This window comes from Scophthalmus maximus, chromosome 18, assembly GCF_022379125.1.
Source record: "Scophthalmus maximus strain ysfricsl-2021 chromosome 18, ASM2237912v1, whole genome shotgun sequence".
NCBI lineage: Eukaryota > Metazoa > Chordata > Actinopteri > Pleuronectiformes > Scophthalmidae > Scophthalmus > Scophthalmus maximus.
The window spans coordinates 11,938,974-11,966,500 of record NC_061532.1 but is presented as its reverse complement, the minus strand read 5'-3'; the positions used below and the strand labels follow the sequence as shown (position 1 = coordinate 11,966,500).

Here is a 27,527-nt window from a genome sequence, read left to right as displayed (position 1 = left end):
AGGTGTGCCCAACCCCAAAGTGTGCAAGGAAATACAATTTGCAAGTTCTTAAACCGGAAATTTTCTGCACGAGGCAGTGGTAATTGTTATCACTGTTGTGCATCTGTTTTTATCTTTTATGATTTGTACATGTAAGGTGTCTTTGAGTGTCCTGAAATAAAATGTATTATTATTATTTTCGGCAGAAATAAATAAAAGCAAATATCAGCCCTGAGAACCTGTTAGACCGCCAGTGTTTCAGTTGCTATAGCAACTCCTCTTGGCATAGTTTAGAGCGGTTAGTTCAACTGTAACGTCCAGTTGGATCCGTGTAAGGATTGACAGACCGCGGTCGACTCATAGATACTTATAGAGATTACACAGCTGGATGGCTGTTTGAATGTTTATTTAATGTTGCAAGCATTATAATTAGTCTGAAATGTATATTTTTCTGATTAAAAAACCCAACATCAGTGCTGTTGTCACATTTTCACAGCTGCTTCCAAATTTACAAAGCCATCCAAGTCTCAAACTAGTTTTAGAAATTGGTGACAGCATAATGGACATGTACAATTGATATCAATAATATTAATACAGAAAAGGAGGAAAACTAAATATAATCTTTTGCAATTTAGTGTATTGTTGTACAGTATGTTGTTATATGACCTGCAGTTCTCTATTGTATTGTTGTATGTTGTTGTATGACCTGCATTTTTGTATGCAGTATATATACACACAATATATATACATATGTTTGTTTTTTTCTGTAATAATATAATATTGTAAAGTTGGGTACAGACTATATTAGCACTATGCTTCTGCCTGCTCCTCCTCGAACGCATCCTTGTTTTGTTATTTAATGGAATGGGAGTGATTCCTCTGTTTGTGTTTTATCTTTGTATTTTTTATCTGATTTTTTGTTGTTGTTGTTGATTGTTTGAGATAAATAAATGTGCGATACGTCAAAAAGGCTATCCAGAGAAAGTGAGTAAGAGCAGGAGTGACGTGACAAGAGAGAAAAGAAAGACATTTTGAATCGTAGTAATATAAGGTGTTCATGTGGGCGTAACAGATGGTCTGTACAAAAAGAAAAACTTCTGCCAGACTTAGAGAAGAGAGAGAGTTAGGAGGAGTACCCACCTCGGTTCAGCGCCTCGCACAGGACTCTTGAGTGTTTATATGTGGTTGTTTCCGGAGCAAGTCACCCTCCAGCCTGCGGAAACAGGTCCAGCTCAGTTTGATCGACCTGTTCTAAATACCTGAGGAGACCCGCACCACCGCTCACCGGGCTGACACGTGTGTCTCAGTATGTCTAGTTAATGATGTTTATCTGGGCGTAAATATATTCTGCTGTACTCAATAGAGCAGGTACAAATAGTACTACTGTTACTGCCATTTTATAATCATAATTTATCTCCCTCTGTCTGAAACATGTTGAATCTCTTTTTTCATTTTCTTCAGTAACCTATTGAAATACCAGTGAAGCTCGACCGTAGATCATTACTTTGAGTCAAACATCTTACAATGCCCCAGATGTTCGATTGTGTTGGTCAAAGACAAATCTTTTGCCTTAATGGTGGTCAAAATTCGTTGTATTCACGTCTTACACCTAGATGTCATATAACAATGGATGACATGTGGGGGGAGATTCAAAGCAGCAATAGCAATATGGTAACCAGTTTTTGGTTTCCAGGCAACAGCTGTTTGGACACCTTTTGTCAGTGGACGGGGGGCTGGACGGAGGATTGTCTTCATTCATAAGCTAAGTGGTCACATGAAGTGCCTAGTGACTCATGTCAAAGACCTAGGCAGATACCCAACCACACAAGGGACCAAATATACATTGTTTCTATGATGGAATAATCTAAATCAAACCAACGCACTTCTGGCCACCCAACCACACACACACACACACACACACACACACAGCTTCATTTTTTTTTGAGGACTACCGGGAACAGATACACAAAAAATATCAGTGACTGGATGTATTTATTCATCTTTGAACATGCGTGCTGAGAGGGCTCAGTGTAATGAGACACCTGCCATTTGGAACATGAAAAACATGAAAAAAAACAGGGCCTTATATAAAAGACCTCCTTTCCCTTCAAAATAGACAGCTCTCATTTTCAAGAGTGCACAAATGCTCTCACATGCGCGTACGCAAACACACCAGCTCAGTGACTCAGCCCTCGATGTAAGAATAGCCTCATAGAGATAATTACTCTGGAACACGTGTTAAACCAAGAAAATGCTATTGACACAGAAGCTGAGACAAAGACAACTCAAATAATGAAAGACTTCTTATAAAATAAGTAGTTGTATTCACTCAGCTTCCCTTTCACACTGTACACACACTTTTGCTGCTAGAAAACAACCACTTACAAAAGGATTCACAAAAGATTGTCACATAATGTCATACATGTCTGACCCACCGCACCACACCCACCTCACTGTCACCATGAACTCAATTTTATGATAATTACAACTGCTAAAAACTTGCCAATGTCAAGTGGGCTAAATCACAATAGTTCTAAACACTGTTTAGAAATGAACAGGTGATTGATCATTTGGCTTTGACATGTGACTGATTCTCTAAAAATGATGCTCTTGTGTGATTGAGCTTGTTTTAGTTTTAAAGGCCACCACTGAAAACACTGGGGTCTCATGAATTCATTATCAACCACCATGATATCTACAGTATATTAGACTACTATCAATAGAAGCAGACATCGACTAAAATTGACAATCATTTCAAATCACAAACCTTTGTTTACATTTTTCAGAAAACATTAATAACTGGATACAAGTCAAAGTGTCATGTTAAAATTCCTTTAACCAAGTTGTGTTGAATTTATAAATGTAAACTGAATATCGAGTCAAATAACGGAACTGGAATTAGGAAGGAATTCAAGCTTCTAAACCTTTAGTTAGTTATTTTTCAAGCTGTAAAAGAGATGTTTCCTTACCAAATGAAAAGGAAAACATGGCGTTGGATAACCTTATATTTTGTGATGTAATGTTTTATATTTGTCATTTTTAACATTCAAAATGACTTGGTGGAGCGTTATAAAATGTGGTCCAGTATATGTTAGGGCGACGGAACACCCAATACAGTAGAAACAATAAATGTCATTGGATGTGCCGTGTGCTTTGTAGCTTAAACTTCTGATGGGTTTTCCCAGAATCACCTGCAAATCTTTTATTGCCCTTCAGGGTCCCAATACTTAAAAGATTCATGGCACATCACCGTTGTGATAAGTAAATCTCGAGGCAAAATCACAAACTAAAACTCTTTTGATTAAAAAAAAAACAGCCCCAAGCTTTGTATGAGACCTTGAATTTAATTTACCAGCTTAAAAAAAAAGTATTTGCGTAATGAAGGATCTTCATCTCACTGTGGATAATGAGAAACGTAACTCGCAGCATTACAACGGGAGGTATTAGCTTGTCACCCTTGTTCTACTTATTCTTGTTTATTCTTTTTAGCAAACAAAAATGTGGTTATTTTGTGAATTACCAGAAACCCATGAAAGCATCCGGAGATGAATCAAAAGGACAATAGGATGGTACAAGCTGGGAGGCTTTATCAGATTCAGTCATTATCAGATACTCAATTTATAATGCACTCTCATATATTAAAGAAAATGGAGTTAAAAGTTAATATGGTTTTAATTACATTGAGGTTAATTTTATTTCATCCTGCTGCCGTTCTCCAAAACCTCACATGCTGAAACAGCACCCCTCCTCTGACTCCCCCCCTCCACCCCCAGGCTCACGAGGCAGAGATGCAGAGACCAGTGGTCAGTCAGTGCGCCGACTGAATGCGAACGTGCATTTCAGGGAAAGACGGAGAGAAACATCACGTTTACATTATTTTGACACTTGCGGTTGAAAGCCGGACATTAAAAAGAGTGTGAGAGAGGAGAGAAAAGAGAAGTGAGCACGTTAGAACAGAAGTGACAAAGGCACATAATGGGTGAAAAAGGACTGAAAGAATGAGGACAGACAGTGGGGGGGGGGGGGCAACAATTACAGATGCCACATGAAAGGAACAATATTCAATTTCGGCATGTACAAAAGAGCAAAGAACAGCAAAGAGGGAAAACTGCTTCAAGGCAACAGCAATCAGATCGGTTGCACCATGTTAATAAATAAATGTTTAATTTAGAAGTACTACACGCAATAAGTGGCTGACATCTCAGAAATGCATTCATACGACAGAAAATCAGTGTAAATCAGTGGTGTTTTGTCCGCTCATGAACAAACAATTCAGGTTTTATCAAAAGCGCCGCCGGTTCAAAATGAGATTCGAGAAAAATAGTGACTTATCTTAAACAAAGTAAAATTACCAGGCCGCAGATTTGCAGTACGTGTGTGACTTTTAAGACTGCTGTGTCTGACCAATTAAAAAACAAATGAACAGAAATCCCTGTCAGGAGTTTTTAAAAAGACATTTTAAAGGCTTGAATGACATGAAACTTTAACAAATAGGAAAAGAAAAAAATCAAAAATCAAAACACATATGGGGTGCAGTCATTGGGCCATCCGTCTGGTTTTGGTTCCAACATTTAAGATAAAAAAATGCTTAACAAAAAAAATGGACATTTTTGAAATATACGGTGCATTTAGTTAAATAAACTTTCTTAAAAGACTCGTAATTAAAAATGGATTTGAATGGGAAAAAATGGCCCCTGACTGTATAGGCAGCCTGTTTAAGGCATGTCTGAATGAAATAAAAAACTTTGAAGCTATTAAAACTCACAAATAAAGGACATGTGGGTTGATAATGCACGGCAATCTTCATTATTCTCTTCATTCAACAGAAAGAAAGAGAAAAAAATCAAGATGTGGGTCGTTGAAGCAAAATGCATGTCTTGTAGTCAAAAACTCTTGAAAGCAAAACACCTTCTTTTACAAGTCTTCTAAGTGGGAACGTTGTGCTGGAGTACAGCCGATTATCCTAGAAACACACATATCACTGACAGAGATCCAGTTCACGTCTCACATGTATCTGTTCTTGACGTACTCCCTGTACATCAGCATGTCGTCCCTGCACAGCGCCCTCACCTGACCCTGACCCGTCGTCATGTGGCTCTCAAACACGTCCCGGCTGTCTCTGTCGACGTGCGGGGGGGAGACGGCGTAGATGCTGTCCTCAGCGAAGCGGGACACCGGCTCTCTAAGAGACGGAGGGAGGGAAGCATGTTTCAAAATGATGGATGGAAGTGGAGGACTAATTTTAGATGACTCGTGCGATGGAAGACAAAAACAAGCCATGAACTTTCATTTTCACATTAGGGGCGGAAAAAAAATATTACTATCTATAATTGTCACATGATAAAAAAAAAAAAAAAAGCAATAAGGACGAGGAAAATGTTTTAATTCAACCAACATCTTGTGAAACTCAGATGGAGAGAGCAGGTGATTACGAGGGTCGTTAATGGAAACAATATGAGGATCGCACAAATGAGGCTTTTACAGCGGAATTACTCATATTTTTCGCAGAAGCTACACGCCAAAGCATGTCTCATCATCGTCAGGGTGCATTGTCAACTGCGTGCTGGTCCGGTAATCCATTCAGTCAGACAGTCCAACAGCAGCTGAGGCCCCAGTGAGAAGCTGCTCGCACACATGGCTGCATTACAAATGTGCCTCATTGTTGCCTTGCACAACAGAGGCTGTGGTACAGTAGACCGAGGACACCAAAGGATTATTATGAACGCAGTAAGCCTCCTCATCCGGTCTTCAACTCTTAGGTTTAATAAGTATTGAAGCGAGTATGCAACTTGGTCCCAAGGGGGCCCTGATAAGGGGCAACCAAAAGGCTCAGAGCATCGGTAAATAAGAATTTAACAATTATCATGTTTGTGTTTTTGGAGAGGCTGAGGAGGAGGTAATTTCTTTATCAGGTAACAAGGAACAACATAGGAATACTTGTAAATTTGGTTGGAGACATCTAAAAAAAAGAAATCAAAGTCAAAAGTCAAAGGTCAAAATTTGAGAAGATCAGTCTCCACACTACTTATTACACAAATTATGTCAATTTTGGAGCTTGAAACAGCCTTAGAGCAGGAGTAGACAGTGTACAGGGGACGTATTACTATTATCAAAGGCTCACTGATGAGCAGTTCATGTCAAAGCACATACAGTATGTGGGAGAGAATGATTCACTGGGGAGTATAAAGAAGTGAGGGTACCATTTTAACTGTACCAACCCTCTTCACATCCACTGAAAATGTCGAGTGCCTCTATGTCTCACACAGGTGCGTGCTGCTAATGTCAAGGACATTGACATTAACATTAACATTTTGTTGATTGCAGATGTTGATTCTTGTTTTGAAAATAATGTAATTATGGCACAAAAGGTAACTTAAAGTGGAAATAGACAACATGTTGTTAAAACTGTTGAAACTGATTGCACATTGTACATTTGTTTGGTTGGTGAGTTCAATATTCTTGCAGGAAAACAATCAAACTCCCGCTGTTAACTCTTGTGCTTCTGCTGCCTCTGAGTGATTGGCACCATTTTTGAGCAGACAGAAGGAACCGTGGAGAGTGGCACCCTTAACAAATATATTTGGATTCTGGCCATTATAAATTGGACAACTCCGAAATATAACAAAAGTAGTGGCACTAGATCGGATCGTTAGGTCAAGTTTGTGATTATACGAGACTCTGTATGACACAATGCACACTGATAATGATTCTAGAAACTTGGGTGAACAACTAGCCAGTCAAAAGGTAAGAAAATCTGCAGACTTGCAGCAGCTCATCGTATTATATCTTGTTACTTTTTAAAAAATCTGTACAATGTGTAAACATATCTCATCTTAGTACAACCTCTGTTTATCATAACCATCTATTCTCTTTGATGTGATATTGATTTGAGTCCTGTGGTGCTGCAATATTAGCAAAGCAGACATGTACAATGAGAAAAAAATATGATAAGAGCTAGAGCAAAATAAAGAATTCGAAATAATACACATCAATAGGAGTCATCTTATTGACATGCTTCCTTGAGCGCATGAGGGGCGAGTTGGAGCTAGAAAGCATAAACAACAGGATGAGCAGGGAAAATTGCGAAGGCGTCGTCATGGCTGCATTGCCTTCCAACGTGTGGTTGAATTTTGAATTGGACAAAGTCTATATTCACCGGGTCACGGCTGGAGAGAGCAGCAGGGTTGGTGAGTGGACTAACTAGGACATGTGAATAACAAGATGCAAAGAAAGAGTGGCTGGTTGCAAAAGTGGACGATTTTTAAACAGTGCACAGCTAGAAGCCTCCCTGGAGACCACTTAGTCCGAGCAAATGCGTTCACTTTCCCCAAGGCTGCTGGAGTGGGATTTAAAAATGGGTTCCGGTACATATGGTTGTTTTTTTTGTGTGTTAGGGTGAGTGTGTCACATGTTTTACTCACAAGCAGGTGATGTTTGCCACATTTATGTGTTCAGTTCTCTCCACTTTGTGCTGGCTCTCACCCAGATGTGCAAACCTGGAGGGAAAAAAAGAAATGATATACATTTAATCAAATTTTAGTAACTGGTTAACCTTTAAATTCCGGCTGCTTGTCATGAACTCTTTGATACTAATACTGTCAACATCTCATGTCTGGTGCAAACTCTAATGTTCAGACCACATCATCATCAAATCTCAAATTTCCCCATACTGTAGATCATTTTTCTTCTGCAATGACACAAAAATATGCAATAGTTAAGACTTCCCCCCTCTGGCTCTTGCTTATGATTTTTATTATTAATGCATTGATTAGAGGAGAAATGGCTGCCGCTAACACCTTTGGAGCGGTTCCGAAGTCCAGCCTCAATAATGAATGTGGTTTCATTTCCATTAGGTGCCACTACAGTGGGAGTGTATGAACAACATTCTTCACTGCAATTTGGATTTTGTCAACTCCCCCGCTTCGATCATGCCTATAAACTGTGCCTCTTATCATAAAAAAGTGTTTTTTTAGTAGCATGCAGAACAACCAGTAACAAAAAAAGAGTCCTATAGCTCAATACAAGTCTTTATGCTTTCAAATCATTGAAAGCATAAAGAAAGAAAATGTACAGTGAAATGTGTCGTGAAAAACAGAATATTTTCACCTCTTTAGGCCATGAACCTCCTTCAAACGAAGCAATCCAAGAATAAACTTATTGGTTTGGAAACACTAATCTAGATAACTACAAATCATTCTGCCTAATTTGCAAACATGAAAAGGTCTCCTTTACTGGCTCTATATTGCATACGTTATTACTGCTGAGCAATTTCAAATCGATGGCCCTGACCCGAATCATGTCACGTTTTATTTAACTTATCAACACACATGCATTTACTATTATAAAAATGTCACCAGTTAGTAAGGACAGACAGAAACAAAATGAAATTCAGTGGTGAGGGAAGGGAGAGGTGGACAAAGAGCAGTGAGGTCAGAAGTGCGATGCACGCAGCAGGGTAGAGTTGACAATGGCCCCTTTTGGAAAATGACCCGCGTGCCCCTGAGGGGGCTGGAGACACTGGCTGCGTGTTCCATCCCTTTCTGCCTTGGCCACTGGGTGCATTGTCGATAACAATAAAAAGACAGAATTTCCTCAGGACAAGTTAAATAGGCAGAGGCAGTCAGACTATAAGACTGGGGTGCTTCCATTTGCAGGTGTTTGCTTCACAAGACACGTGACAGCATTAAAAAAACAAAAAACATCAGACATACAGTATACTGAGAGCTGGAGGCCAAACAAACTCAGCTCCAGTTGGCAGGTATGAGACCAGAATTGTTTTTTTCTTTCTCTGACTTGAGTCAATCATCATATACTATGTACACTTTAGTTTACTGCATGATAAAGGGCTGTGCATCTCAACAACTACTGGTCAGACGACCATGAAATTTCACACCGTCATTCGTGTCCCTGAAAGAATGAGTTGTAGCAACTGCGGTAAATTTTCATAATCAGCTCAGAATTTAAATTTGTCCAACACTTTTGATGAAATACCTGCAGACCTAAAGACATTCTCATTACCCTGATCTGTACTTTGTCTTTACTTATTATTATTTGACAGATTCTTATCTTTTGTTTAGAACTGTATTCTGGAGTAAGAGTCAAATACCACTATTATATTTTTTGTATTAATAAATATAATAGTGGTATTTGTGAGATGTTTATTTGACAGACCACTAACAGACAGACCATAAAAAGCCCTGTACAGTGGTCAACCATTCTTATGAAGTATGTGCATTATTCTGTGTGTGTGTGTGTGTGTGTGTGTGTGTGTGTGTGTGTGTGTGTGTGTGTCTTTGCCATGTAATTACACATGCTCATTTTATATTCCTCCTCGGTTTGGGCATACGTGTGCCTGCATTGACATGGATATATTTGTGTGGGTGTTTTCACAGTCGTCTTGTGTGTGCACATTTGTGTGTGTTTGTGTGTGTGTGTGTGTGTGCTTGTGTGTGCGTGTGCGCGTGCCATATTACCTATCGTAAATGAGCAGGTCTTTTTCAGTAGGAAACTTGGCCAGATTAAGTCCATACGGCTCCTTGACTGTCTGCTGCTGCTGCTGCTCCTGAAAAGGTGAAAGGTGGAAAGGTAAGAAGCTACAGGCCCATGTGCGAAAGACAGAGAGAAAAAAATTAATAACACAGGTTTAACAATGACCTCAACAGGACCGTAAGGACTAAAACAAAGTAATACACTATAGCAGGTAAAGCTTCTTGTTAACAGCCAGCTCCTCCAAAGCAGTTACGGTTACTAAGAATCTAAAAAGTCATGCAGACAAAGTCATCGGGTTCAGCCGCCGCTCAACCATGGATTCACCAATTACGGCGGTCCAAGGAGTATAATTTGAGCAACTTTGAATGTAATTTGATTGTCGGTGTCTGATGAGGTGGTTTCATGCTCAGGGATAGTGCCCTCCTGGTGTTTCTGCACACAGTGTCCAGGGTTTGTGGAGATATAACGGTCATAATAAACAGATCAGATGAAAAAGGTCAGACGGGTTCAAGATGACAGATTCGGGGGAAAAAAAGTAATCTGAGAGGCAAAAAGGCATCACGTTCACAATGTGACACTGAATCTGAATTAAAATAAGAATTTATCATGGATTGATACCAAAAAATAGCAGTGGAAGAATAAATCTTTTATTCATGAAGCCCAAAAAGGAAAATATTATGTAACCAGAAAATTTTCAACACAAATTTTCTAAATTTGGAAATATAATTACAAATGAACCAGTCAAAAATAACATCAGTGGTTTAATTAAGTCAGATAATGAAATTATAACCAAGGTTGCTTGGTTATGAAACACGCTGTTGCACAATAACATCAATGCAATGTACTGAGATGAATGTAGCCTAACAATGATTAATAACCTGACACCCAGTGGAACAAAAAAGAAATTCAAGGTTAATTCACCATGAGGCCATGCTATGATTACTTAAAAAGTCATTTCCTAGTCAGAACGTGCTATGATCTATGCAAAAACCAAGAAGTTAAGCCAAGACGAGCCCAAATCTTTGAATGTTTATATTTTTGTCCTTAGAGTCATCCTAATTGTTGAGCTGCTTCCTACGCGGCTGATGATGACAAAAAATAGCTCGGCACAAAGGGAGGGATTTTCAACTACTTGTTGAACCTTGAAGCAGACAGTCTAGAGCCGCAGGGCAACAGCGAGGTCTACAGTAGACATGTGCTCACCAAAACCACATGGCTTAATTTGCGGGAAAAAAATGTAAATAGGAGTAACTGGCACGGATCCATCTTGGGACGGTGTTATAGTGTGAGCGAGGTGTTATCTTGGCAGACATGGGACCATTTTGTAACAGCAGGGCATAGGAGGGGCAGGGTTTGGGCCGGACTGAGAGCTCGTCCATCTGCTCATCCACCTTCACCTGAGATCTGGACCCATTGGACGGTACTAGCTGCCAATCGACCGGTATCCACGCCCCATTTTATACGGTGCTTTATTGTCCATTTTACTTTAAATGGGACCATCATTTACAAAATGAACATCATGCTGTATTGAAGAAGATTTGAAACTAGAGATTAAGACTATAAACGCCCCAGGGAAATGTTTGCTGACGTTATGAATCAAGTAAGAAGTAGAGTCACTTACTCATAGACTTCTATATAAAACTGACTTCTTTTTGCCACCAGTGGAACCCCTGCTGGTGGTTCCAGAGAATACAGGTATTAGGCACTTTAGCATTGGTTTCACATTCTGGACCTGGTGACTGCATTTATTTTGATATATGGTCTATAATTGTGATACATAGATAATGTGGTGGATATCTTTTGACCTGATGGGCTTAGCAGAAGCATTTATTTAATCTTGTGAACAGCTTGAAAACAGATGAGAAGAAGTCAGCACTGTCATCTCTTTTTCCTCTCTGTATATAGTGTCTGCTTTCGAGCCATATACGTGTATATAGCTTTAGACAAACCTAAATGTTAGTATTTTAATTTAGATTTCACTGAGAAAAACACACTACCATTCAAATTGATGAAAGGGTCCTGCAAATATACCTGAGAAATAATTTTGTTTGGTCTTATTTATTGACAAAGGATGAATTTGTATGCCTTTCTATAAACCTAAGAGGACCGAGCATCGCTTGTTATGCAACAGTGAGTGACATAATGTTGAGTGGCCTTAAAGTTGACAGCTATGTCATTCTTCTCTTTGATGGTTTTCTGACAGTGTAGAAATATGATAAACATAATGCCTTCAATTTTCACTATAATTGTATTGATCTGAGCTGCAGGGGACACACACACACCCACACACACACATGGAGTGTGGAGCAAAGACTGTGAAAAAACCCACACAAATCTATCCATGTTAATGCAGGCACACGTATGCCCAGACCGAGGAGGAATATAAAATGAGCATGTGTAATTACATGGCAAACGCGATAATGATCTGATGTTTAAATATTTCAGCAGTTTTGTTTGGCGCTGGCACCCTGGCAATTCATTCTCCGGCACAAGCTCAGAGGCAGCAACACGAGACACATGGGAGTGGAGTGTGTGCACCCAACACGTGAGCTTGCTGTTCAGCCCACAATATTCATGACCAGCTCATTGCTTAAGGCCAATGAGCAGAGGAGACATAGGGGGAGAAAACTTATGGAAAATACATCATAAATCAGGAGGGGAAGTAGATGGATGGGGCAAGAAGACAGGATTAAAAATGGTCCTTTCGAAATGTCTCCAGTCCAGATTCTCTCCTCAGTTTATACTGTGGACACAATTCTTATAATATAAAGACTTATTCATCTTCATGCATGTTTGAAGCCTTCTCGTGAACTGCTCATCCAAAAAGTTTCCTGCACTTCCTCGAATCCTAAGAAATACATTGGTAGTTGTTGCGTAAGTTTGGTGGTGACGAGTGGTTGTCATGAAAAATCAAAATACAGACAGACACCGACTCATCTGTTGATTCTGATCTGATGATTTTTTTTTTGTGATTTAGTTGCAAATATCTAGTCATAAAGCAGAGAGACAGAGAGAGAGAGAGAGAGAGAGAGAGAGAGAGAGAGAGAGAGAGAGAGGGGAATCCATCAAATAACTGTCAGACCTTTCACTCAAAATAACAAATGAATGAAATTGCTGGCAATAACTTTGAAGGTATGAAGGTTATGTGTTGATTCCAACATGGAGTCAATGTTAAAAAGGTATTCGAAGCGTGGGTGTAATCATAGAACATTAGCTTTTAAGTCGAAATTGTCCAAATGTATTGCAGTTACAAAACAACGCAACATGTGTTGGACAAGAGTGGTATTTGCCACTTATACTTTAATCACTGTGTAGAGGTGCAACTAATCTATATCTACCGTATAAACTGAGATGGTGGATAAACCTGCTTGGTTGAAGAACGATTGCCAACAAGGCACTTGGGACTGTGGCCACAAACAGTAATCTTTTGCTGTAGGAGGTCATTATCCATCTGTCATTATGTATATATGTGCATGAGGACACGAGGGCAAAGTGCGTGTCGAGGGAGTCACCTCACTCCTGCTGATGTCACAATAGCTGTAAATAATGCCCATTACCCTAGTTACAGTAGGGCTTCGGCAATCAACAGTCAACAAACCGCTGGGCGAATCCTGTGAGATGTTTCTGATAAACAAATTCCACGAGAATGTCGTTGCCTGGTGTTTTCTGATTCATCCCGTTGACACACTGACCTACTACCTGTGCTGATTAATGTGCTACTGCTGTCGAATCTGGGTTGATAGGCAATATGAACGCGTGACCGGTCCACCTGGGGCTTGAAATAGACACAGATACAGAGATGATGACGTACCCTGGAAATTCGTCACATACGTACACACTGTACTCTATATACACATTACGATTCACTTGGTGGACTATATAAAAGGGAGGCGTCAGTTAAGAGAAAAGCAATATGATCGGATATTTATAGTATCTTTGGATGTGAGGCTAGAAATGTGCTCCTACTTCTGTAAAAAAAACAACATTTAGACCCTCTGCTGTGGAAACCCCAAGTCACTGAGGCCGACTAAGTTGACGTCTTTTGTTCGGTCTGACGCAAACAGAAATACAGAACTCATTTCTGGAGCGAGACACAGGGGGTGGTGGAGAGGAAATAAGACAATCAGGGTGACACACTCGCATTGGAATGCAAAATGCTTTGGAGGCCCAAAATACAAACAGGTGGCAAAATCTCAGCCTGAGCTGTGATGACGATCCTCTGAGGTCGTTAGAAGAGATTTCATACCCTCGACTCAATATCCTCATCGTTATCATCCTTGACAATTTTCCAACCAATCCTTGCAGCATTTTAAGGCATTGTTTATTTAGATGGTTTGTATTTCCATACCTCCTGTGTGCGAGTGCTCTCTCCAGACTCTGTGAGCAGTTTGATGGGTGTGGAGCGCTGGGACACAGCCCCTTCATCGTCGCGGTCCTCCTCGGAGTCGTCCTCCGACGTGCTGGAGATGGCCTCTTCACTCGGGGGTGGAGGTGCGCTGGCTGCCGTCTTCCTCTGGAGCAGCGTCTCGTCCTTACTGCTCTTGTTACTGCCAATATCCACACACGTGCACACAGGTTAACATGTGCACAAACACATGGGATTTGCTCAAAGATTTAGTTGATTCATGTAAAAATTTGGAGAATGTCTGCAATTGTCCTTAAAGAGAGTGAACCATTTATAACAACACAGCAACAATATTTCCACATCTCTTCTGTAATAAACAGACTTATACCCGAAAATATGTTTCTGGTACCAAAGATATTGATTAATGAATGTCAAAACGAGAAAAGTGGAAAATTAAAAAAAAAAAAAAAGTCATAATCATAAAAATTATCAAAAATTCTTACAATAAATCAACTAATTGTCGCAGCTCTATTTTGAGTAAAGAAGTGAAGATATTTGGTCATGGTAAAGAGAGGTGACACAAAAGGACAAATTAACTTTAACAATTCAACCCTGGACCAATGTACTGTATAATATCATTGTTATGGGAAAGCCAAATGAGATTTCTGTGCAGGTTAGCTAGTCTTAGTGGAGCTACTGCTCCTTCACATGAAGAGCACCTGATGATGATGAACCCTCTGCGCTGCCCGGGCATAACCAGTGGAGAACAGACAACAACTTTCACATGACCTGGAAGAATCTGGTGAAAGTCCAGAGGGTGATCGAAGATGCTCAAAGGGAAAAGGACCTTTGGTTTACTCTTCTCGTCATATTTGCCATAGTAACCAAGATTTTTGGCTAAGACGACGGATGAAATCGATGGCTCTTTGTGTGCGAGCACACGTGATGTGGTGAAGGTCAGAGCCAGTGAGTCAGATCAGTCCTAAATGCAATGCGCTGTATTTCTCAGAAGGCAAACAGACAAACACAAGAGCAGATGGCTCCCTGAGGAGTTCTGCATTAAAAGGGAAACATCAAAGCAGTATAGAGGATCAGAGTGGTCGTGTGTAGTTCAAGTAGCTGCCACCAACACACGAGTATTCTAGGACAAGTTCTGCAATAACTCAGTATATTAGTTTGTGTGTGCAGGTGCAGTAAATATGCATGTACCCACACATGCTCGCACACACTTGTGACCGTGGGTGACTTCAGCACTAGTGTTGTAAACAAGGACAAGAAAGAAAATGGACAGAGTTGTTTTTGATTACCTGAGAACACAGTGTCAAATGACGTTGAGTGTATGAGGGCACAGTGACATAGGATTATTACATTAAAAAAAAAACAAAAAAACATCAGATAGCTTATATTCATTTACTCACCCAAGCACTGATTTTCCCGTTTCCTCTGGCTTGCGAACAGTGAATGGGCTCGGATCAACTCCAACAGTTTTGGGCATAAATTCCCTTTATGACAGCAAAAAGGAAACCCATTAGTTGATGTCCTGTCACTGTCCTGAGGGTGTGTTATTTATCAACAAAATCTGAGGCAACTTTTTAGAAGAAGAATTTTTTAAACAATAACATCTCACAATGAGGCATAATAAGCAGTTAAAAAATAAAATAAAATAAAGTCTCTGTTTACAACTCATGAAATTCACTTTTAATGTCCCTCAATAAAATCTGTGATTGCCTGAACTTTTGTCTGAGGGGGTTTGGTACGTGTGTATTCACCTCGCAGAGTTGGTCATGGCAATGCCGAAAGTGTCATCGAAGGAGGTGAGTTCGTAAGGTTTGAAGAATTCGGTGTACATGTCAGTACTCTCATCAAAGTGGTTCACTCTCTTCACTTTGACTTTCTTCATGTTTTCCTCACAGGGGACTGCATCCACACAGGAGGAAAAACAAGCTTTACAGGGTATTGATACACATACATATAACATATTTGATCAACATGTCCCATAACAAGCTTGTCCGGCAAAAATCTGATAATCATCTTTCACATAGAGCACTGGTATTGGTACATCAAAATGATTTAAAACACTGTGACACATATTATTTTTCTTTTTGTTTCCATTGTTGGTATAGAGGGAAATATCTACCAAAATATGTACAGGAGGGATAACCACGAAATTCGTCAGGGATATCAATATATATAGCGTGCTACCATATCTACGTATATTGAGCATAATGAACCTAAAAATCTGAAGCTGCCACTCAGCATGACTCTAGACTTTTAGTCTTGTTAAAGATTTATGTCTCCAGTTGGTGAGAGTGGGATTGAGGTTGAGAGCCACAGGTGGGTGAAGTTAGAAAGAAGTGACACATAGACTGATGCACTGATTATGATTATGCTGTTGATTTTCCCTGGGATGAGCTGACAGTAATAAAAACACAGAAAATCACCAGCCCACTCCTTTAAAAGAGATCAATTTTGATATAGAGACATTAACCTGTAGCAGAGTATCTCATTTACATATTGTTGTTATTGCAGATGTTATATAACAAACAGTTACCTTCATCATAGGCAACAGGGAGATAGGACAGGATCCCCTCTGACCACCACAGTGTGTAGCTGGAATCAGACAAGACACAAAACTGTATTAAAAACTTCTAGAGAAGTTAACAGTGACTGATGTATATTCTGCAGTCTGCACCATCTCCTCTGAGACTTCACATAACCCAGATATGAAAATTGACTTGGCTGGACCACCAACTGAAAAACATCACCTTTTTATGCAATATGACCAATTTGAGTGAATGCACAGATTATGATTTAGTGTGTGATCTGCTACTTAGCCGAGTTTGAGAGCAAAAGCACAGTGTGTGGCTGCAAAACTGAGTTCAGGTCTGTCCATGCTAATTTCCTGGAATAATGGCAGAGCTACCTTGGCTCATTGTATCTGCATGAACTAGTAGCCTGTATCAGAAAAAAACTGGGTCTACTGTTATGTTGGCATGAGGACAATGGAAGGCAAACAACATGCATACGAGTATGCTGCCGCACACATGCACAGAATGACAACGGGTGAGAGGGTGGGTCAAAAATGTATAATGGTCAGTATGAATAAGGGCAGACCAAGTCAGGAACCAACCATTCGCAGTTAATATGGTGACAATACATCAGCATGTACTGTATGTAGAGTAAGTGGTTGTGTGTATGTACGTGTGTGTATGTGTGTTTTACCTGCGTCTGTCTTGGGGAAGTGCCATGGTGCTCTTCTGATGCAGGTAGAAGTCAGTGGGCAGCTCCCACAGGTGCGGTTTGATCTCCGATGGCTGGTAGACTTGAAGAAACAGGTTGATGGCGTCCTGTCTGTCGGCATCTGGAGGAGCAAGATGGACACAATGATGACCAAAAAACTATGGTGAAACCTAAATGTAAGAGTAAGGTGAGAGGGTTCACCAAGTCATAGATTCACACCATTAAATTTAAATGTTTTTTTCTCCTAAAGATTTCTGTGTGTCAAGTTTGTCATTTGAGACATTAAATAAAGGTCTGGCTGAGTTGCATTATGAGAAAATATACACACTATTGTGCTGCTAAAACAATAAGTTGAATAATCTATTGTATTTGTCGATCCATAGAAAATTATTTGATTGATTTATTGTCAAAATACTAAAGATTACAGATTTTCCAGCTTCTCAGGTTGTGATTATTTGCATTTTTCTTTCTTTTTATGTTATATTTAACTCCTCATATTCCTGGGTCAATGTTTAATCTAGTTCAAGGCTCTACACCAAATTCACCTTTCCAAATTTGAGTAGACAAAAAATGACACTTCTCTGTACAGTCCCCTGCTGATTGAACACATGTTTTGGTCATGCCCAAATATGATAAGTTTTCTGGTTTCTTCTATTTTGATATAATCTAAAGTAATTGGTGTGGAGGTTCCATCTGGTGCAGGGACAATTGTTATCAATGTCAAAAACAAACACTCAGGCTCAGTTCTGTATATCCGTTGTGATGCCATCTATCACTGTGTTTTCACTATATGTGGGCTGTAAAAAAAATATGTAGGCACCAGGTTTACTTAGCTTAGCATTCTGCCAATTATAAGTGAACTATATGTTGAGGATAAAAAAAAGAGAAGAGACTGCATAGGCGCCAATTAATGAAAAACAAGTAAAGCTGAACTCACTCAACTGAAACGTAGCAGGAAAGACTCTCCTGACCACCTCTCTACAATATGTTTGACCATGAGAGTGTGCTGGGATAATCCCTGGGAGTGTTTGTGTGTTCAGTATGTGGCACGTGTTCTGCATGTTGCCCAGTTTGGTCCCATCTAATACATTCACCAACTGTGAAGCCACGTGCTGGTTTTTCCAACGGTCACATAAGAAGAATATATAAACTAAATTGAGCTCTGTTAAAGCCTGCCACAAAGCTTTTTCTCTACGTAATTTTCAGGCTGGGTACGTCAAGAAGTAAGGACGATGACGGATCTGTGAACATAACAAATACATGCACCATAAGTGATTTCCAGTCTGAAACCTGCCGGGGTCTCTGAAAGCCACAGAAACATTTAATGCTGCCACAGAGGAAATAAATTCTTGACAAGTGAAAATGACACTGGACAAGAATTATGTGTTTCACAGAAATTGCAGAGAAATCATGTGAGAGGGAAAGGAGTGTTCAGTACAGTACAGTAAACTCAGTCAGCTGACCTGTGACCACTGTGACAGTGAGCTGTCTACAGAGGTCCAACCGAACGAAAACTTTGGCAAGCAGCAGAACACTTACATTGTCAGGTAGTATAATCCATCCATTATAAATCTGTTTTTTTCAATGTTATTTTGTATGGTGTGACAACTCACAAAAAATGTGGAGAATTTTTTTGAGACACCAGTGAACATATTTGTTTCACTTTTCTTCTTTCTAACATCTGAGTGTAATGTAAAACACAAAATGTGTCGCATTATAATATAAATACAATGATGACAATTAAGAGGACAATATTGGAATGATTATGGTCCAAAATGATCGATCGTTAGACATCATTGACTGTTCTGTTCACAGTATATTGTGTACTTGTGTGTGCAGTATGAGCCTCTCACTTGACATTTCGGTCAGGAAAAAAAACAATCAGATAGTTTCTAGGCTTAGCCAGCCAGCGATCCCATTTTTTGAAAGACATAGAGGAGGTCGACTTAGTATGTCAAGAAGTGCAGCTCCATTATTCCTGGCTTTATACAAAACACACCATACACAATCTAACCTCTTCATTTCTGGGAACACAAATGACACCCTTTGATGTGAAAGACACCATGCACATGTGCTTAGACACACTAATCTAATTTCAGGCACAGTGAAGCCACTTTTTCAAGCACTGATTGGCAATTTGGCGCTGGTTGCAAATTAGTAGGGAGAAAAACATCAACATCATCAGGAAATTCAAAGATTTCTCAAGACGACAATATTAGTTTTTTTCCATCCCACCAAGGCAGCACTGGTAGCATTGATGGAGTTCGAGTCCTTCAGGCTGCAGTTGAAGACTGAATCTTCATGGGTTTCTCTATGACTGACAGGATCTGGTCTTCTCCAAACCTGAAGCAGAACTTGTCAGTGACTTTCCCGTTCCTCAGAACCAAAGAAAGACCACAGAGAAACTCATGCAGTCCAACAACATGAGCTTCTACAACCCCTGGAGGAGCCACCTGGCTCCTGGCACAGATGTTTTCAGTTTGTATTTCTCTTTATATTACCTGAATGTATTACTGAATTCGTAAAATCTATATGCATGTTAAGTACATGTTTCTATGATACCGTGACACATTTGGAGGATTTGTGCATAAGTACGTAAGAAAATAAAGACACAAAGATTTATTGTGTCTGTGTAACACACACCTGAGAAAGCATTGCTGTAGTAACGCGACAGCGTCTGCATGATGTCTTTGGAGTGCTGAGTCCAGGGAGCGATCTTGCGGTAGGTCTTCACCCTGTGGACCAGCTGGGAGCCGCCGTACTGCAGAGACAGTGTGTCTCCATGGTCTTCGTATAGCTCCTCAAATAACCTGTGGTACACACACATTAAAATACATAATCAATGGATTGGTATACAAGCATGTGGTCGTGTCATGGGACTGAAATAACAATTTGATTATAAGGAAACCAAGAGATATGAAAGAAACACTGTATTTGATGTGCATATTTACACTGTATTTGATGTGCATATTTTTTTCCGCTTCTGTAGGACAAAAGAATGGTGTATATCACATGTATGACTGGTTCTATTACCAGAGAGATAAGAAAATAAATCTAGATGAGTTTTCAGACACATATTGAAATATGGCTACAGCAATCATCAGCACATACTGTATATAAGCATTGTTTAGTAACTTGTATTACAGTACGTGGACAAAATAAAGTATGAAAAAACAGATACATCTCCAAAGACATAAAACATATGGTAGAGTAAACAGCTTTACCGAACACAGTCAGTATCAAACTGCAGCTTGGGCTTGTCAATCATTCCTAGTGCATAAAGCTGATAGGCCAGTGCACACTTCCCCACCATGAACTGGGCAGTATTGGTTCGGTCCAGACAGTCCACACAGTTGGTCCGTAACACACCAGTCTACAATGACAAAGATTTAGGAGACTTAATGTCATCACTTAATTAATCCACAATGTGAAATCTGCAACTGAATGACTAAGTTTTATTTTTTCATGAAAACATATAGCACAAACGTACACCAAAAACAGTTTTCTATGTGGCGTACCTGAACTCGTCCACTGGCTGTGATATGTCCACCTATATCTCCCCACCTGAAAATAAAAGACATTTCATTCAACTGAAAGAATGGAATACTGGAAAACAGACAAAAGCAATAAAGTGCATCTGTCTGCTCTACAGTACTCCTCTGGACGCATATTTACTCATCTTCTGCAGGTGTAATAAATGATTAAATGACCACTTCAATGCAAAACATATTGGAGTATATATAAACATGCAGTGCAGACATCACTGCTGGCGACTTTCTTTAAATCCGACCACTATCTCCAAAAAAAAATATGCTGGATCTTGTTTACATCCAAAATGTTGCCACTAATGTAAGACTACTCATGCTTGTGTGTGGAGTTTTGACTTACAGATATTAGAGTGGTATCAATTCTTATCAAAGTTTCGGCAAAAAATTCTTATAAAATGTCAAACTAATCCTTAAGCAATGAAAAAATTGGAGGAATGTTAAGGTTTTGAACAGCCAAATACTGAGCAAGATCCACTGCTGGCTCTGGGCCTATATTCTGTATCAGTCCTTTTCCCACAAATTCAATACACCACTCATTATTCATCACTTTCTTTTTAAAGTGTTCTTAAAAAAACAAAAAAAAAGCAATAGGCAAGGAAGAATCACCCTGTGAGGAAAAATGCCCCTAAATTGCTGAAAGGGGGAAGCTCCAAAGACAAAATTCACTAGCTGGTGATGGGTGGATTTTTAAAGTGCATCTCTACAAGGCATGAACTCAATGAACTGAATGGAACAATGAACAATTGTAGTATGTACTGTCTGTACAATGAAAATGTCAATGTGTAAAGTGAGGTGGAGAGAATAGACAAAGATAGTAAGGAACAAATCCCTGATGCTCTTTATTATTCATCAGGTAACTTGTGCATGTGGCAACAAGAGCAATAATCATTAGTGCATCTCCATTAATGCTCATGAGGGTTTTCTTTGTGTGTGTGCGCGCGCGTGTGCGTACGTGTGTGTGCGTGCGTGCGTGCGTGCGTGCGTGCGTGCGTGCGTTCGTGCGTGTACATGGGATCAGGGGACTGTGTGCATGAGTGTGAAGTGAGAGAGTGTGTAAGAAAGAAATTGAGACACCATTAGGTAATGCAAGAGACGGGGTAATAAATACTGACCATGGCATGGTCGTTGGGTTATGTAACAGAATGGTAATGTTGTGTGAACGTGATTAAGACATGAAGACAATGGGAGACCAATGCATTAAGTACATGGACGGCAATCTATTCAGGTCATTATCAAAAAAAAGTCCCTGCGACACAACTGCCATCAGGCATAATTTCCATTAAGAATTCATATCTGGAGAGTTTCAAAATTAACCATTGTCGGATATAGTATGATTCTGGATAAGTATGAATACAAATATGAATGCACTCACTCAGTAACTCTGATATGCAAATGCAGAAAAAAGGTGATGTGGCCTTGCACATTGTGCCTGGTAAAATAATTTTTTCTTACAGTTTTATTATTATCAATTATGCATTATGTCACCTAATTTTGACCCACTGTGCCATCTAATTATTTAAACAGTTCTCTTGCTCATGTAAAAGTGCCCAAAGATGTTGGTCATGTCAGCTTTTGAACAGGTTTGGATGTTATTTTACTGTTAGCTTCATAATCAACGCAAAAAATATAAAGCAAAAAAATTTGGTATGAAATTGTTTGTGTTTCCTCTGTTTATACGAGAAACATATATACTGTAGAGTTAGAAGAGACTCACCTGTCATCTGGTCTGAGGGTGTGACAGTAGAAGTTGGATTGATTAATGAAGAAACCTGTTCGCTTCACCACATTCTCCGCTATCATACTCAGACGGTCAAGGACGTTGCACAATTTACTAAGAAAAAAATTGAGAAAAAAAGTTCAAATTAGTATTTTCTGAACAAAAGAAAAAACGATTTCAGTGTCTCTGAGTAACACAGATCATGTACAATACCTTTGACTATTGTAATATGAACACTGATCACAAATGGGATTCTGACATAGATTCCCGTCCGGCGGATATTATGGCTGCAACAATATTTCTGTAGGAATTCTGTAGGAATTTCAGGAGGGCAAATTTTGTTTTTGAATTCTCGAAAATACAAAACTACTCTTTAATCAAAACAGTGTTTTGTAAAAAAAAGAAAATATCAAAAAGCACCAGAAAAGCTGGAAAATACAATACAGGGGTAATCCAAAGCCTCCTAAACTGCAGTCAGAATTGCATTTAGTCTGGAGGGGATGCTTGTGAGAACGCAAATGACCATAAATGTTGCTCCAGACATCTTCCATATTGATGTGTTCGACATGCGAACGGCAAATTTTCCGGACATTTTTTCGGAGTTCATATTTGAAAACAGCTCTAGTTAGCTACTAGATCTTGTTCTCGCCTTTGAATTTGGTCTGAACACACCATAAGTTAATGTTTGCTTGTTTTTTTAAAATTGAAACAGCATATTGGACAAGATCTGAGAAAAATGAAATATCTTCTCCGTCTGTTGTACTGTAAATGTTGCATTGTGTTCAATTCAGACAAAAACGGTGGAATCCCCTCAACACTTCATTTGCTTATTCAGTTATTTAAGTGATGCTGGATAAGCGTAAGTGAGATGGAAATTTAGACAGTAAAAAAAATACAGGAGCAAATCTGGGTTATAAGTGAATTTAAGCTCACTACATTGTCACATTTGTCATTACAACCTCTTGGTGTAGCGAGCCATGTCCCAGGCAATGTATTCGATGCAGTGCTCTGGAGGGAGGAATTGGTTTAGGTTGATCACAGCTGGATAGAGCTCTTCACTCAGAATCTTCTCGTGTTTCCTTTTCTCCCGCTTCTGTAGCACAAGAGAGGAAATACACTATATCACATGTATGACGTTGGTTCTATCTCCAAGAAGCTAAGAAGAGCCTATTTAACGCTGTTAGTGTACAGCTATATAATAGACTTCCAGCTGCTTTGAGATCCCTTGAGTACACGTACAAATATCATCGGACATGTGACAGACGGTTTCTCTTTGATGCATTCACCAAGATACATTGAGGCTACCTACACACAGTGACCTCAGACAAAAACAGAACAAAGAATCAACGATGCAGATAAATGGGGCACATGTGATGAGAAGATATGATTGATTCATGCTGCAACGTGTGAAAGAGCCGATCCATCGTTTGGAATCAAAATACAGTAATTGAAAATGAATAAGGGTAAATTTGTGCAAGTTTGAGAAGACAAATAATCTTTTTTTTAATCCAAAATGTAGTTTAGCCAATTTGGAACTGTTCTGTCAAACTGCTTTAGAGCAATTTTTCTTTGATGTACCGGTAAATATTGCATGCAAAAGTGAAACAGCATTATGATCAAGTTTCTTACGAATAAAAACATGGGCATCTAGAATATACCGGACTACTAAAAGCAAATATGGGAGGTAAGAAATTTCAATAAAATAATTATGATCTACTTTGCAAAATTGTGTAAAAAAAAATCTTGCCAAAGAATGGTCATCAGCAGCATATCCATGCACCCATGCATTGGATGCATCATTAGCAGCTCAGATCTCCTTCGACACATCCCTCAGTGGCAGAGCAACAGAGCAACCAGTCACATTACCAGTGCAAACACACACATAGACTAGAATACATTACACATGATCATATATAAATAAGCATGTATTCACAGGCATTAATGCCACAGTAATAATCACGGACATACGTGTGCGAAGTTCATTGATCATGAGAGAACACAAGCACGTGTTCTTACAGGAGGGAGTTAATCATGGACATTTTAATGGAGGGAAATGAGCACTGATTATTTTACAGAACGGCTTTACACAATAACATCATTTGGATGGGATTCTCTCCAAGAAAAGAGGGAGTTTGATGTTTTGAGATTATTCTAATGAAATTAAAGTTTATAAATGAAATATATTTTAAAAAATGTGAGTAGAGTAAATGTTATCTCCCAAAGTCAAAACAAATGGAGTCTAATTAAGTTAGCCACATGGAAAAGTGATTCACATGCTTGGCCATGTGCGCTCTCACTTTTCCTCTCTTTCTTTCTCAACATACACACTGAGAATTGCACACTAACCCATGAAAAAATCATGCACCCATGCCCGAGGTTGACATGGCTCCACCGACCCGTCGCCACCATGGAGAGATGGACTGTCATGATTTTATAGTCAATTGCTCCTTCCTTCCTCTTCCTTTCTCACTGGGATATGGAAGAGGGTGTGGTGCATAAGCAGGGGGTCCCCTCCCTCACTCCCCACAATCTGCAAATATCACATGGCTGCGGCTTGTGCAGACATCTGAGGTCTGTGATTGGTCCCTTGTCTCACAGTCTCCCCTCATGGGTGACAACGTGACTGAGCCACAGTGTATAGACGCATGCCCAAATGTGTGGGAGTGACGACAAGCTGTGTTTGTGTTACTGTTTTCACTGCAGTGCACAGGGAGATCAATGTACAAGGGAGTATTTCAACTGCTAGTATCACCAGCCACAAACAACCGTTAATCCCCAATTTCAAATCGAGTGCTTGGGCAATTACACAATCACGTCCTTATTAGATAGTGACCTGTTGAGTGTTTTGACAGGCCCTGGCACAGTGTATATAATCAAGAGACACATATTTACTTCAAATCCACATCAACAATTCACAATGATACACATCTGCAGCTCATATGATCCTCACCCTGAGAAAATACCAGTGTTTTTACAACATGAATCTTACCAAGTAAATTTAGGTTGATATAATGTAACTGTAGCTAAAAAGGAAAAAAAATGAGGTGCGAGCCCTCAAATAATTATATCTCATTGCATTCAAGCATATGATTTCAAACTGCTGTAGGTATTCAACATCCAGTGTAGACACAGATCCCAAGTCTTATTACAGAAGCTGTCCAGAATTAATTCTTTAGAAGCGTCCTCCAGCATGATCCCTGCTAACTAGAAATGTAATTCATTGTGAAAGTTTTAATGTGTTAGTTGAAAGCACTTTCTTGATGACTGAATGAAAATGTACTTAAATGTGCCAGTTAATCATTCAAATTCTTTGTCTTTCTAATGGGATGTCAGTTTTGTTCTTTTTATTCCCGTTGGTCAAGAGAGTGAGGGAGGGAGAACCATATACAGTATTTGAATTTCCTAAAGCTGAATTGAGGACCTAGAAAGAAATGTGTGTGTGCATGTGAGCTACCTTGACCAGGTTGAGGATGATAATCGGAGAGCCAAACCGCTGCAGCATCTGGTCAAAATGGAGGGCAGCTATGTGTGCGTATGGGTCCGCTTGGTCCACTGAAAGAGAGGGCAAATCGGTTACTCAACATTTAGGGCGTTAAAGGTTATCACATGTTGCTACAAAGCTACAATCTGAAAATCTGATCTGTCAATGAGTGTAGGACACAGCACTGCTCCCAGGAGACCATGAGCCCCAAATTCTGGGTTATAAGCGTAATACTGGACTGTGACGTCCACACTGAGCAACAAAGTAACTGACCCCTGCCTTTGTTCCAGCGTATTGTCCCACTGTTTAATACGTCCACTTCCATTTCCAGTCTTCTATTCATTCTTTATTTTCAAAAAATAATGTTTAATGCCTCCATTTGCCACTCACGAAGAGTCCCACACCTGCTGCCAGCTGTCAAATTGGACCAGTGAAGCAGCCAAAAGCAATATTGAAGGAAATAGGTCAGATCTTTCCACAGTTTATCCCGAACAGTCTCTCAAAACTGACGATAAAACAGGGTCTGGCACAAACTGTACAAATTCACTCCACTACTATTTCATCATCATTGTTTTGTCTGATGCACAGCAGCTTAGGCCTCCGGGGTGATCAGAGCTGGCACCCTATAAAGTTTTTATTGTACCTTGGGAAGGGAGTGTTGACAGTGACGATGGTGATGAAGAGGAGTCACCCATTAAGGTCATCTCCCTCACAACGGAGACATTTTGCCCACTTCAGGACAGTCATAAAGACTTTATATAGATAATTACGTAACCATTAGTCTCAAATGTCTTTGCAAAGACAGGCAGCGGAGCAGTTCATCCTGTGATGCAGACAAATGTGCTCTAGCTGTCTCCGAGCCGCGTCGCTGACCTTGACTTGTCTGATGTTATTCTATGTAGCCCCCATCAAAATCATTTTAATATTAGTGAACAAAGGCCGATCATCAGTCTGATCTGAGCTGCACCTAGTTTTGCATGGCTGAGGTTTCATGTCAGTTTCACAATAAGCAATCTGTAGCTCATAAGCCACTGGCAGACAGCATTTTTGGTAGCAGTATATTGTTAAAAAGTAAGGACCACACAGGGATCTGAACTAACCATAATTCAATTTGGGAGAATATTTAAGAAAAAAAAAGCACAAAGAAAAGTAAATATGCTTATTTTCCATTTTGCTGGGAATTAGATGAAAAGATCGATACTGGAACACTTAGCCAGGCATGAGGCATGCGAGTGGCATCTATCTTCAAAAACCATCTCTCAGCAGGAAAGCAAGTAAGCGTACTTCCTCAATGTCTAACAATTTCTTTAATAAGTTTAATGTGCTGCAGCTGAGAAGCTAATTTTCTATCAAGCCTCCAAGCTGAGAGTGGAGAACTTGTGGATGTTGCTCAAGTTTGTGGGCTCAAGTTTGTAAGTTCGATGATAAAGGCTGACACTTAAACAGGAAAAACTAATTTGGGCTGTTCAAAGTCTGTGGCTCTAGTATTGTGTAGTGGGCTGCTGTCTCATCATTACTGTGACCATCTGCCTATGATGATATCCCTGTTTTAAGCAAATAGTTTAATTAAAACAACCTTTTTTTTGCCTGTATGAAAACAAGCTGTCATTTAACGTAGACAGAAAACCAAAGGCATTTTGAATGGTTAATGCAAGGACATGGCATAAACAATCTTTTCTCTTTGTATTTGAGATTTTTGTGTCCAAACAAGAGCAGATATGCATGTTA

At 39.6% G+C, this 27,527-nt stretch overlaps 1 protein-coding gene across 1 annotated transcript in view; it reads right to left on the bottom strand.

The window, feature by feature from the left end:
- Positions 1-1,952: 1,952 nt before the first annotated feature.
- The window catches only part of fig4a (FIG4 phosphoinositide 5-phosphatase a), a 37,776-nt gene continuing 12,201 nt past the window's right edge, over positions 1,953-27,527 (bottom strand). The window contains exons 11-24 of the mRNA XM_035616723.2: positions 25,773-25,870; positions 23,278-23,411; positions 22,316-22,432; positions 20,572-20,617; positions 20,278-20,426; positions 19,697-19,863; positions 17,036-17,174; positions 16,365-16,423; positions 15,583-15,730; positions 15,232-15,315; positions 13,817-14,015; positions 9,453-9,541; positions 7,401-7,475; positions 1,953-5,161 (exon numbers count right to left, since the gene is read on the bottom strand). Of these exons, the coding sequence (XP_035472616.1) occupies positions 4,984-5,161; positions 7,401-7,475; positions 9,453-9,541; positions 13,817-14,015; positions 15,232-15,315; positions 15,583-15,730; positions 16,365-16,423; positions 17,036-17,174; positions 19,697-19,863; positions 20,278-20,426; positions 20,572-20,617; positions 22,316-22,432; positions 23,278-23,411; positions 25,773-25,870 (1,682 nt within the window). The 3' untranslated portion in view covers positions 1,953-4,983. The remainder of the gene's footprint in view (positions 5,162-7,400; positions 7,476-9,452; positions 9,542-13,816; positions 14,016-15,231; positions 15,316-15,582; positions 15,731-16,364; positions 16,424-17,035; positions 17,175-19,696; positions 19,864-20,277; positions 20,427-20,571; positions 20,618-22,315; positions 22,433-23,277; positions 23,412-25,772; positions 25,871-27,527) is intronic.